We start from the raw sequence: 15,034 nt of genomic DNA on the forward strand, positions 1-15,034 counted from the left end.
ACAAAATGTGTATAAAACCAGATTTAATCCACCATTTTCTATATAGGGAAATGCCTGTACCAAGTCAGGAATATGACAGCTGTTTTCCATTCGTTTGATGTATTTGAGCTTTTAATTTTGCTTTTTTATAAAGGACTTTCCGTTTTGAATTTCCCTTGGAGTTCGGTATTTTTGTTATGTCACTTTTCAGTACATGATTTGAACATTAAACATGACGTAACCAATTCAACTTTCGAAATGTAAACTCTATATTTGGACGATGAAATAATGAATGAAATTAATGTTTATATATGTATTTCACAAGTATTGACTATTTGAAAATGAAAAAAAAAAATAGTTTTGCGTTTTTAAGGTCCGTTTATTAGTGGTAATCCCTTGTCTTGTTGTTTTTCATGCCATTTTATTCCAACGATCACTTTAAACTAGCAATAGCGCTAACCGTCAATTATATCTTTTTGGAGTATGATCTCTGTAATGTTTAAGTAAGCAAACTAAACTATGTTTAACCCCGCCGCATTTTTGCGCCTGTCCCAAGTCAGGAGCCTCTGGCCTTTGTTAGTCTTGTATCATTTTTAATTTTAGTTTCTTGTGTATAATTTGGAGTTTAGTATGACGTCCATTATCACTTAACTAGTATATATATTTGTTTAGGGGCCAGCTGAAGGACGTCTCCGGGTGCAGGAGCTTCTCGCTGCATTGAAGACCCATTGGTGGCCTTCGGCTGTTGTCTGCTCTATGGTCGGGTTGTTGTCTCTTTGACACATTCCCCATTTCCATTCTCAATTTTATATATTCAAATTATGCTCACTATAGCAAAGTAATTATAATTTTGCACTGAGGGAACCGAATGGGTTAACAATCAACATTAATTTGAATAAATGTATTCATTTAAACGTTTTCTTTGTGAAGTTTCTGTTATTGAACAATTAAGTTAATATATTTAAGTTGTACAGATTAGATGATACGTCCCTTACACTAATACATCATATTTCGTTACGATGAAGTTTGTACAAAGTTGTCGATTGATCCATAATGAAGTAATTGTAAGGAAAGAATAAACTGTACAGTTTACCTGAGGTTTTTAATGTACACCTTAGCTCTGCTCAGGCAGTTTGACAATGACGTGCGTTAATTGAATATAGTGTAGACTAGATTATAATAATACTTTTTATCCTACCAGCGTTATAACGCACAGCCACAGAAAATGAAAACAATTTTTAAATAGTCTATAAGGAAATTGAAATTTTAAATTACAAAAGAAACCATGTGATTTTATTGACGCAAGCATTCGTTATTGCACAGACCAATGTAGAAGTGTTTGAGGAAATTGATACAAAGTATTTTTTGTAAATCGTTTAATTCAAATTGGTTTCATAATTTAAATATAATGAATATTTTGCAGTGAATATCATTTTAGATATTCAGCAAACCAGGAAAATTATTATAATCATGGTCTTTTGTATTTAGACTAGGTACACTACAGTTGTATCAAGCAAGTTTTTATGTCGATCAGTATTTCATATAGTAAAAAACGTCACCTACAGCGATAACCCTGTCATATGAGAAAGGGCTATGCATTGATCATTACTCCTATCGATCCACAAAATAACATTTCGTTTATTCTTTGGATCATATTTTGGTTTGACATTCGAAAAGGGGGGCATATCTTACACTATACGTATAATATGAGGTTGATTTATCAATGTGCACAGATATATGTAATAAATGATACAAACCAATAGAATGGGCAAATTACCCAGGATGGACACCTCATCATGTACAATAAAACAATCAGTTAAAAAAAGCACATCCGAATAATATCGACAAATGAATTGCATATTTCTGTAACGGATATACATATTCTCAGTTTTAGCTAACTTCGACCTGTGAGCTATTTCTATTACATTGCGTTCGTCGTCGTCATAAATTTCCATTAAAATCATAACATTTGATGCCGATAATATCCAGGGTTTCAGTAAATGTGTTGGTCTTTTATTTTTGAGTATTCTTTCTTAAAAGAGTTCATTACTTTTGGATGGTGGTGTTTATCACAATATACTAGAGCCTACATTTCATCTATTGTAACATGAACGAGGAGGAATTGCGAGCGCCAAACCCTCCTCTAACCTGGGGCAGTTGTGTAACAGCACAACATAAGAACAGACTATTCAACTCAGTTGAAAAGGATTTGACTCATCAGACCTATACAAAGCAAAACGAAATAACTAACAAAACACTAAAGCCACAAAGTACCGATAGCAGAAAATTCACAGTCACTGCAATAGTTCAAACCCAACAACAACCAATGAAAAAATGATGTATCCAAGACAAAATATTAATGAAATTCAATGGATTTAGTGTAAAGACGTCATAAACAGTCTATGAAAAACATGACATTGTGCAATGCCAAAATATAAACATCGACAGGAAGTCGGCCCGAACCGTAAGCGTTAACAACTGATTCAATAATAGAAAATTAATGCTAATACCGATGAAAACACTATTCAAAGATCTAGTTACAATGTGTTAAATTGATAAACTTTGAGAAAAAGTTTATTCAAAGGATCGATAAGCTTTCATGGATTGTTTCTCTATTTCCAGGCTATAAAACAATTTCACCGTAAAAATTAGGTGATATCCGTGTAGTTATTAGTTGTATACATGTACAATCAAACACCCAAACCAAGTTTTTGTATTTATACACGAATTTTAAATATTTTGTGGTAACGAAATCCTTGAGTTGATAATTTTTCAGTGATTCACATACCGTATAGTGGGTTTTTTCGCGAGTGTAAAATTTCGTGATTTATGGGCAAGAAAGTGAACGAAAAATTTTGGCGATTTTTATTTTTGCGAATTCTTAATTCCCATTAAATATTTTGGCGGATATTAAAATGGTTGCACTTAAAAAGTTGCAAAATTGACAGGAAGAAAACAGTGAATCGTAATTTTGATGTAGTTCTGTATACATACAAGAAATGATTATTTTAACAGTAAAAAAAGCGAGCGAGTATCTGTATTATCATTCAATCAAACAAATGTCTATTGGTATGATTAAAATATATCTGAATGACGACTTACTTATTGGTTACATTCTGATAAAGTTTATTAATAGAATATCGGTAATTTAGATATTTGTCACATGTGTACAAACGTCTTAGGTTAAAAAAAAAATGTTATCAAGAGTGACTTCAAACTCTTATATATCTTTTGACACTAATTAATAAGGGTAAAATACCTGACAAAATACCTTACACTCATTTAATTATTTGACACTAATTAACAATATATGTGTGCAATTTGTTGGTATCTATGTTGTTAAAACTATCATATAACGTTATTGACCTGCCAATCGGGGTAAAAAAGATCGTTCACAAAACGCTAAAGCTATTAGCAAGTAGAAAGAACCGAACGTCTGTATAAACTTTCGCGGAATTTATTTTCTCGATTTTCATTTATCTACATAAATAAGCGAAAATAAACACCCCGCGAAAATAACCCGCTTTACGGTATTTTTAACGTTAAATTGAGCCAAAAGAACATCTCCGACCTTCGTCCAAAAAAGTAAAATTAGCGATACGGAATCATTCCTTTTGTCGTAAAATTTAGTATAGAGGTTCCGTGTGAAATGGAAATATCTAAATCTAGGAGTAGTGGAGTGACCAAGCCAACGAATTTTCAACTTTAATGGACCGCCCTAACTGCAGGCTGAATTATGATTTTTCGTTTAGAGAGATGTGTAACCTTTAAATTTTGCCTCGTCGTAGAATCGAAGAATGGTGCAAATTTGTTAAATTTGAGGTCAAAGTTAGAAAGTTGAGTTTTCATTAGTGTAAACAAATTTCACAATGGGTTATACAAAGTTAGGAAATAATATCTGAATAGACAAACAAATAACCCGTTTAACGAAAGAATAAATAATAGCAGTTCATTGTCGAGTCAATTTGAAAAAAAAATGTAATCGGCAAAAGTCTATTTTTAAGGAAATTCAGGTGGGCAACAAGAAAAAGGCAAAAACAAAACAGAAAATTGCTTTCAATTGAAATTTTGTATATTACATAGATATAGGAAGATGTGGTATGAGTGCCAATGAGACAACTCTCCATCCAAGTTATAATTTATAAAAGTAAATGTACATTTAAAGATATATTTCTGGTTTTTACGGGGTTTCTCAAGAAAGAATCGAAGTTTATTATATTTCTGTTTAATTATATACCGGTTGTTAGCGGCAAATATTTCACTACTAATAGAATATAAATGGTTTTAATAAGTACTGATAGGTAAACATATATTTTTCTGAACATTGAAGTTGTATGGGCAATAATTTCTACTTAAGCAGCCTACTATGAACCCCTCAGAAAGAGTTGCTGGAGGATCCGTTAAGTGCACAACATTTTCAGAACACCGGACTTCTCATTGTTCTTCTCTGGGTTTAAACATTCGCAAAGTCAAAGCTGTATCCACCTTCCATGAGTTCTACTGTAATATATTAATACGAAGTGATTTTACAATATTTCTAACTATACTTATTTTGTTCAGGCATCGTTTTTTTCATCGTCATCTTCTTCAGAAATTGCTTAGTGAGTAAAATGATTCCTATATCCATCAGACTCTCCACACGATCAAAGACTTGTACAAGCCGAACGATGTGTGTTGCATACACATTTTTTTTATTTCAAGTTATGTGCCCTTGCATATAAAAACAAGTTCTTGAAGGAAATATGATAACATATGTCTCTCGAAGAAAACCGGTATGTGTTCTCAATTCTTCCAGCAAATATGTGGCCTTTTAAAACTGTAAAAAAAACTTTAATACCTCTAGTGCTTTTGGATAAGACAAAACATGAACTTTGACAGTCAAGGAACACCGTCCATACTTTTGGTTCAATGCTTTTTATACAGTTTATGCCTCTGTATCAATTGAAAAATGCTCTAAATAAAGGAACCATGAGAGCTTTATAGGTCAGTGTTAATTCGGAACAGCACGATTAAATTGTTCGCAAATAAGAGTATGCGTACTGTATTTCGAGCATAAACTCCAGAGTCAACACATATGTCATCTAGCCCTGCTGAAGTTAATAACTTATTAACTGTTGCTATAAAAAAAAAAGATAAAAGCCCATGAAATTCTCATAGTCTTATAACATGGGACAATAAAACATCATTTTGCTGAACATATTTCAACATTATTTTATAGTGGTATATATAATAAAATGTTGCCATATTGCGAGCATAAGCTAGAAACGTATATACAAATTTGAATTCTGATAGCCTTTTGTAAAAGCTTGTCCGAATTGGGAAAATGTTGTCAGTGATTTCTGCAGAAATGGGTATTGGTTCTAAGTTTTGTTTTGAAATAAGTCGGATAAATATCTAAGACATGTCCGAATTATCTATATTTTCCTTAAAACAAAACTGATTCTCCCAATAAGTATAGGAAAAACAAAGTCAATATGTTTTCTTTTTAGTTTGTCGATTGGTAAGCATGCCATAAGTTTGGTATTAGAATCATCAAACGTCAAAGTTATGCCTTGTTAAATCATAACTTTCTACTGAAAGACAACCAAAAGTATGGAGTAAAAAGTATTTTAACCTCAATTGTCTCAGCAGTGATGTCAATATAATAAGCTACCTCTTTTATTATATGACCACCTTCTTCAAATGCAGCAATACCATTAGGTAAATATCACATGTTTGGATTTTGGCTTTTTCAAAGTTTTCTATAGTGAGATATCTTCGTACTTCCGAGTATCATGCACGAAAACCATGGGAATTTAGATTGTCATTCGTATTATTTTTTATCCAAACTCATGGTGTAATTGTAATGCCAATTAAAGATGAAATGGGATAAAAAAAAAAAATAGTTGCTTAATAGAACTATACATTCTGCTATTGCTAAGACTTTAGACATCTTGTTGTCATGAAGTTCAGAAGTATTACCCTTACCATTGTAAGCTTAAACATCAACTATTCATAACAAGAACTTCTTAAGTAAGCAAGGATTGTGTTGTATGGAATATAACACAGATATTACAGATGTTGTAAGGTAAGTCCTATTTGTTATATCTAAGGACTGCATTTAACTAAGTACTATTGAAGCGGCTGCATGTCATTTTCGTTCTTCATTAATAGTGTCTTAATTTCCGTTTAAATTTCTGTCAGTATTTATCCAAATTTTACATGATGAGCTGCTTGAATGGCTTCCGAAATTGAAATACTGAACCCAACATTTGATTCTCCCCGCCCTTTTTGTTTCCGTATAACGATTGATTTTCCATAATGTTTTCCTAACTTACACTGTAGTTTGGCTGAATCGTACGTTGTTTTCAATTTATGAAGTAGGAAACAGTATTTTACCAAAAGAAAAGACATGACAAAGGCTTTTTGTGCACAAGCAAGTCTTCAAGTATAACATCAATCAGGCAATGAGAAGCCTTCTCGTAAAACATTCAACTCATAGTTAAATTTTCTTTCTTCGGAATGTCAAAAAAATAACCGAGTATGACCTGTAATAAAGGGCCCTTGGTTTGAAATTCTTGCAAAAAAGGAGTGATTTTAATTCTTGCAAAAAAGGAGTGATTTTAATTCTTGATTTCGTTAAGATAATTCTATTATTTTTTCGAGCACTTCGCCAGATTCAGTGAAACGTAGATGTTTGTCGCGTTTCTACGATGTGTGCTTGCAGAACATACTAGCAGTCCAGTCAAAAGGCATGGGCATTTATCTGCTCAGAACAGACTAAGAAATATAATAAAAATTCCAGTTGTTTAAAGCGCGGCTTCTCTTTGCTTGCGAAGAAGTCAGCATTAGTGGACTACGTAGATATATTCGGGAATAACACTTATCCACTCCAATTTGACTTTTACTGTTATAAAAAATATATTTTTAACTTTTAGAAAAAACACGATAAAATATCTTTTTGGCAAACATTTATCAGTTTAAATCTTTTTAAAACATTGTTCAATAAACATATTTAATTGACACAAACACGAACAATAGTATGATGTAGATCTGAACGGAAAACGGTCTTATTTATTCTTCCATAGGCGACAATGCTAATATTTTCTAAAATTACCACTTTTTATAATAAAAACCTGGACAAAACAGTTATGTGTGGTATTAGTACTTTATTATTCTGTTTTAGAAATTGAAGTCAAATAGTATCATGATCATCTTCCAACGGAGCTTGTTTATGGTATCCATGCCCACCATCATTTTACATCAAATTTATGAAAATTTGGAAGTTTTTTCAAATAATTTTCAAGAAAATATTTCAATGGGTTTCAAAATTTATATTGTGAATATACACCTTGCAGTTATTCATAAATAAACAAAAAATTATATTGTACCCTTACATCCAATCACAGCGCTCCTAAGTTGACTTCCTTCACCTGCCTTGGGTACACAAAAGGCCAAACTAAAGCTGGGAATATGTAATACTACTTTTTTTCCCTGAAGCGATTCGTCAATAAAAAGTAAATCTACGTCGTATCGGTAAGAGAAATAAATCCGGATATTCACTGAATTATAATGTATATTAGAATATGTCGAAAAGCCGAGCCGGAGTGGTCTCCTAACTGTACAAAATGAAGTTTTATTACTTTTTAGCGCAAAAAAATTGGAAGATATCGATGCAATGTAAATTTACAAATGTTGTAACCACTCCGTTGACATAAAACAGTGTGCATATTCTAAAACTGAGTGAAATCGAACAAAAATAAGGCAAAAAAGAAGAAAGTATAGTTTACAATATGACTTACTACTTAAACTCTTCATAAGATACCAAATCAAGAGTTTGAGGACTATGATTTTTAGCTTGCAGTCATGTCGGTCCATTAAAGTCGTAAAATAAGCACTTTTTTCTTGATTAGTCACTCCACTAGAAAGAGCAGCTATTATTTTATTCAAAGAAAGTTCCTTTGGGTAAATGTCGGTAGTATATTTAGAGAATTCTTGATTATTTAACGAAAAAGTAAGAATATCACCAAGATAAAGGTAGATGTTGTTGCACTTTACTTTAAGTTTGGCCATACACTGTGATTCATAACAGTACAGGATTAAGTCTGCTATTAAAGGACGCAATTAGTACCCGTATGAATGCCTTAAACATGTGGACAAACTTCACTACCAAAAATTCACTACATAGATGTTGCCAAGGAGAATATTATCACCAGCCCATTAGTCAGCACTTCTGTGTTGACATGAATTATCATTGATATGGTCATGATTATAAATTAACAGTTTACAAAACTTTGAATTTTTGAAATACTAAGGCTTTTCTACCTCAGGAATAGATTACCTTAGCTGTATTTGGCAAAACTTTTAGGAATTTTTGGTCCTCAATGCTCTTCAACATTATACTTTATTTGACCTTTTTAACATGTTTTGATTCGAGCATCACTGATGAGTCTTTTGTAGACGAAACGCGCGTCTGGCGCAATTATAAAATTTCTATCCTGGTATCTATGATGAGTTTATTTACCAGCTTTATTCATCTCACAGACCTCCAGTAAGTAAATCTCAGATATTCACCTTTTTCAATATAAAAGAAAGCTTTATATCAGTTGCAGATAATAACTATGCCATCAGATTTTCAAAAGGACCATTTTATTCAATACTACAACTTGTATTTAAAAAGATTGTGCGGAAGTGTAGTATAGAGAGCCGAGAAGTGAAAACTGTCAACCAAATAAAAGGACAACCAAAAGCATGTAATTTATTTGATACATCCAAAGAATATTTTACACTCCATAAATAATCAAAATCATTATTTGTATATGATTATAACAAAATTTGAAGATAATTTCCTTGAAAGAAGTAAGGGAGCTAGTAAAAACACATAAAGATTGTGTTACACTTACTTGAGGTTGTACTGTAAATATAGACAATGAAATTTCACATAGGAACTCCTTTTACGGCTAAAATTGTGTCCCTTTTATTATGAAGTTTCGTAAAAAATTATATATTGGAAAGGAAAGATCCCATGCACTACTATTTTTTTGTTAACGTCAAACCATATGGCTGTGTATATTTTTAAGTTGTGTCTCTACGAGATGAAACATGAAGATCATATTTAGGAACCAGTAGGTAAACAAAACAAAATACCTATGAATATCAAATATTTCTCCAAACGTGGCATGGTTCGTGATTCAGCTGTATTTACAAAGTGCAATATATAGGCCGAGTTCAAACGATATTTGACGGCTTCGTTGTGTAGCTTAGGTATCTAATACATAATAGGGACCTTCAAATATTCACTGCCGGTCTTATACTTAGATGTGGCAATTATACGAATGTTTACTATTTGACTCTGTGAAGCGCACAGACCTGGATGCTGATGAATTTAAAATTTCGTTCTTAAGATCATCCGTGGAGTATTGTCGTCATACCAGCACAGCATTAATAACTATTTAGTCGTAAAATGAAGATTTTTTTTATTCTAGATGAGGGCATATTATCAACCCTTTTATTGATTTTCAAATTATTTTCAAAAGGTGATATTCCAATATTTACAATATTCGTACATTTATTCAAACTAGAATCTACAGATATTTTATTAGATTTCCCCCGTTTACACGAATTTTGACAATGGGGTGAAAAATCATTTTTTTATGACCTGATAACCCTGTTTGCAACTGACAGAATGAGTACAATATTTTGATCCTTTTTCAATTTGTTTGTCTATCGATACACCTTTTTACTGTACTTTTAACAAATCAAGCCTTTCTTTTTACTTTTGTACTTTTGTCATTTCTATAATCTTTTCTATATACGTCCAAGTATAGAGTTGATGCAATACTGCAATTGCAGAAAATTGCTTCAACAAAATTAAATTTCTACCTGTGATTTTGATTATAATTGCTTTATGTGCATTTGCGGAAAGCATTAGACGACAGCGAACGCCAACTTACTTATACCGTTATTTATACATGCCTATAATGAAAGCGTATGTCAACCCATAAATTAATGTGTGCACATGCCTACAATCAAAGCGTATGTAAACTCATAATTTATGTGTGTACATATCTACGAAGAAAGCGTATGCCATCACATAACGCTATGAGAGTCCATTGCACAGGGTGCTTATGTCAACTTCAAAAGTATGGAAGTCCACGCTTAGTAATCATTTATCCTTATGCTATGGAAGAGCATGCTTTTATAGATATTGTTTAAAACCAGACATCATTACAGTATAACATGATAAATTTGTAAATTGTATATGATATAGATGAAATTAATAATATAACATTTTTTTAACAATATCAAATAATAGTCCAAGACACGCAAGTTGTTATCTCATAATAGCACAATCATTCCTAAAAAAAATAGTTTCGGAACACTTAATTTACATTGCCAAACACAATATTATGACTACCGCAGCTCTTAATCAACTGATATGTTCATAGTTGATTTGATCACTGCGTTCTACGAATAATGCAAGTTGGAAATATAATGTTTTAATAATGCGTATTGCTTAGTTCAATATGTTACTTATGCTCGATGGAAAATCAAACATAATCCAAGTCACACATCATGTTATCAGTTGTATGGAAGACATATTCATTTCTAAGTAGGAAACTTTTATTTTGTTACGAAAGATATTTTTGCAAGGACATGTATCGTTCTTTACAAATTCTTTTACCATGTTCTTTATACGGATATCTTTGTATTAATATCTGCCTACGGTTATTGCTGCTAAGATGCCTAAGCAAAGATACCATCTTTTATTTTTTCCCAGAAAATCCTATTTCCATGTTCGTCATTCGGGAATTCAATATATGTTTCTTTCTGAATCACTTCGTATAAAACCAAAGGTAACTCCTCAGGTAACAATTGTTCATAAAATACAAGAAAGAGAACATTTTTTCCATTTCTTGAATGAATACTTTCCATTCTAGCCATATTGTATTCAAACATACAGTAATACGACTGAAGAAAAGATCTTGTTATTATACAGATGGTCTTTCTGCTGCTTTCAATTGCATGTATAATATTATCTGTTATATCGTGTCCTGGAACAAAATCACGATGATGTAAACATAACCTTAAATTTCCGTCGTTTTCAAGATTTTCAATACACTCATTCAATACAAATGCTCGATCTTCATCTGAATATGACACAAAGGCATCATAAATATAATCCAACTTGTTTTCTGACTGTTTTGTAGACCGAAACCGGTTCTTAAACTTTGTTTGATAATATAGAAAGTGAAGTCTACCTCTAAATGAATAAAACATGAATCGGAGTTTTTGTTTGTGTCTGTGAATGGCGATTATAACTAAAATAACTATGAAGACAAACATAGCAGAACATGTGATAATTATTGAAATTGAATAGTTCAAACAATCACGCTGTAGATCGATTAGAATTTCTTTTCTAAGTGAATTCAAGTCCAGACTGCTTCCATTGTGAAACGTGCATTTGTATGTATCAAAGTTGACAAAACGATGACGACTCCTCAGCGTCCAATTCAAAAAGGGAATACTGTAACAGTTACATTGAAACGTGTTGTTGCTTAGGTCAACTTTTATACTTTTATATATCCCGAGAAGTCTGTTTAGTTTTTTCATTGACCCGTCGTCCAAAAAACGTATGGTATTACTTGACAAATTTAAAATCTCTAAATCTACTAAATGAGATAATTCAAAACTCACATACGTAAGCTTATTAAAACTTAAATCGATATTTCGTAATTTCGGCTGGTTCACGAATAGTTTAGAAAAAATGTGCTCGATTGAATTATTGGAGAGACATATAAACTCAAGTCTGCGTGTTTCGTTCAACGCATAGCTATATTCCTCTAAAAACTTACCGAGTAGATTACCTGACAAGTTCAGGTATATAACATAGGTCAAATTGAGATTTATTTGATCTATATTATTGTTACTTAAATCAAGAAGTTGCAAACTGACTGGCGCTGGTATAATACTTTTTAATGGAAAAGAATTCCTACTATAAAAACAACTATCATTGTTTGTTATATGAAGTTCACGTATTGGCGTATCGAGTAGTAGAATATTTAAATCTTCCCATCGGAAAACTGAAGTTCCTAAATAAATATTATTCATTTTCAAAATTTCAATTGGTGTCTTCGAAAAAAGCGAAATGATGTCAATTGCGTTATAACGGTCAAGAGTCAAGATGCATACAAAATCTAGTTCCACAAATTTTAGCTGGGTTAGAAACAAAAACGTACCAGTCTCTATGGATTTTATATCGCAATGTATGCTGCTAAAATGTGTCAAATTTGGTGTATATCTAAATGTGTCATTATATAAAGAAAATTTACAGACACCACTGAAAATAAGCGAGGAGAGTTTACTTAAGGAAGAAAATCCTATACCTACAATTCTCTCGTTATCAGCATTAACATCTAATTCCAGTGTTTTCAACATTTTCAAATCTTTTATTGTCTCATCTGGAAGTACGAAAGCATCAATTGCACTTCGTGGATTATTCATTTGAACAGAAAGTTGTCTGAGTGATTCTAAAGGTTTAAAACATCCTGGAGGTAACCGGTTCGTATTATACCTAAGGCTATTCGAATTGAGTCTTAGAATTTCCAGGTTTTTAAGTCCTATAAATGTCTTTCCATTTACAGACTGCAGTTTGTTATTTGAAAGATCCAGTACACGAAGATCTATCAAATTTTCAAAAGTATGATCTGATGTATTGTTTATAGAATTAAAATGCAAGTTTAGATGACGCAACTTTGGAAGTCCAGAAAACGTTTGCTTATTGATTGAATGTATTAAATTAAACTCTAAATTTAGCACAGTTAGATTAATTAACGATTGAAATGCATTGTTTTCAATAGATTCAATGAAATTAGCATTGAGATAAAGGTGATGCAGGTTTCCAAGTCCATTGAACATACCTTTAGTTACATTATTTAAAAAATCACAAGATAGATCAAGAATAATAAGCTTTGGTGTGTATTGGAAGGTATCATTTGGTATTCTTCTTATCCAATCACTGTTGAGTTTAAGTTGCTGCAGGTTCACAAGTCCACTAAATGTGTATTGATCAATGTGTATGATATTGAAGGATAGATCCAAAATTGTAAGATTGACTAAATGTTTAAATGCATTCTTTGGCAAACGTATTCTCGTATCAATGTGATCTTGCAAACTACTTTTGAGATAGAGAAAGCGCAGATTCTGCAGACCTGCGAATGAATCTGCATTGATTGTAATAATTGTGTTGAAAGATAGATCTAGCAAAACAAGCTTGTTCAGATGGTTAAAGATTTCATTCGGTACTTGTCCGATTAAGTTATGTTGTAGATAAAGGTAAACCGTGTTAGCCGATGTATCTGGGACAGCTCTCAAATTTTCATAAGAACAATTAACGTGCAATTCTTCATGTTGATAGAACTGTTTACAGGGGTAACATTTTCCCGTTTTTTCTGGTACAATGTTGTTTTTGTAACAGTCACCACTGAACAGGGATAGCATCAGTAATACCTGTAAAAACAAAACTTGCTTCATACTGCCTGGTGTGTTATTCTTTTGCTGAAAAATAGAAAGACTTAGGTATTTTCTGATAAAAAAAAAAGCATATATATCGGATGCACATGAGACATCCTCGTGAAATACTGTGAAATTTCATATGTTTTTTTTTATTTCGATTGGTTGACAGACAGTGTATTTTGCCTGTATTTTCGTTTATTTGATTCTTCTATTCGTCCTGGATATACATGAAACAATTGTCATTGGCCGTTAAGCAAGACACAATTAACCAGTCATGTTTAAACATCATTCAGGTAAAAACGTATATCCACATGGAAATGATTTTGACTATCTATCCCTTTTTGTAATATTTACTGAGACACTTGTTCATTTTATAACGTCTTGAAGCGTTCGAAAAAATGCTGTTTAACTGAACCCTCGTTTTTAATATTCGTTGTAATCAAACATATTAGTAGATAAGATTACCAGAAAGGTGTTCGCGCAAAAAAGACAAGTTATCTTATTAGCCATTAGTTTGAAACACAACTTGAATATACTGATGGATTTAGCCAGCAATGGTCTAAACGTGAAAAAAGACTTTTTTTCCGAATAGGATAAGTGGTCGTTTATACAAGTTAGAATTTAAAAACGAAAAACAATTGCTACATCGATCATTAAGACTAAAACGTTGCTTAGCACCTTACTAACCGCCATGACAAGTATGCTGCTGTTCCCACAGGTAAAACCCCAGACAACATCGTTTGTTTGTATACATCACATTACATCAATACATTGATAACAGAGTAAGTTGTTTACAATTTACTTGGTAACTCAACAAACACCCCTACGACACTTACCAAAGAGGAAATCTTGAATAATCATAGGTATGTTCTAAGTAACCTTGACATAAACCCAAGAAAAAACAACAGAATTTTCCTTTCCTGTATTGGAAACTAAAGTTACGCAAGTGTCCTTTCAAAAAACGTTATACTGCTGAGTCTTCTAAGTACTCCACGATATCTCTTCCTAAACTATTAACATCAATTATATTAGCAATCAAAGTCGGGTTTAGGGGTATTGTGAAACTGCCTACTCTTGAGGTGTAGTGGATCAGATGTAGATACTTAAAAATTCAAAAGATCTGTTGAATTACATACAATTTAAGTCCCCTTTCTTTTGCAAGAGTATGACAACATTTGATTTTGTTTACCCTTTACACAAATATTTCTCCTTTCTAAACTAAACTTAAAGAGAAATAAAAGGGAGTGGTCTAACTTTAATTTGTTTTATAAAACGAAAGGCCAACGTAGACTCGAATATCTTTTTTGTAAGCCCGATTTTGAATATTCCTGTGATGTCTTAAATTTCTCTTTGTACAAAGTTGTCAACTCATCAAAAGTCAGAATTGTAAGGCAAAAGTACACTTAAGTTGTGCATTACATCTGAGGTAATTAATGCAAACATTAGATGTTCATTTTTCTGCATATAACCACTAAGAACAAAGATAGTGTGTAAATTATGTGAAGACTAAATTATGATAAAAATAATCATCCTACCTGTGTTATGACGAATAGCCACAGAA

At 32.1% G+C, this 15,034-nt stretch overlaps 1 protein-coding gene across 1 annotated transcript; it reads right to left on the reverse strand.

The window, feature by feature from the left end:
• Positions 1–8,700: 8,700 nt before the first annotated feature.
• On the reverse strand, positions 8,701–13,512 carry LOC127710032 (toll-like receptor 4). The gene has a single exon (XM_052215753.1). The coding sequence runs from the start codon at positions 13,489–13,491 to the stop codon at positions 10,705–10,707; it is 2,787 nt and encodes a 928-aa protein (XP_052071713.1). The 5' UTR covers positions 13,492–13,512; the 3' UTR covers positions 8,701–10,704.
• Positions 13,513–15,034: the final 1,522 nt, after the last annotated feature.

The sequence above is a fragment of the Mytilus californianus genome, unplaced genomic scaffold (assembly GCF_021869535.1).
Source record: "Mytilus californianus isolate M0D057914Y unplaced genomic scaffold, xbMytCali1.0.p SCAF_7, whole genome shotgun sequence".
NCBI lineage: Eukaryota > Metazoa > Mollusca > Bivalvia > Mytilida > Mytilidae > Mytilus > Mytilus californianus.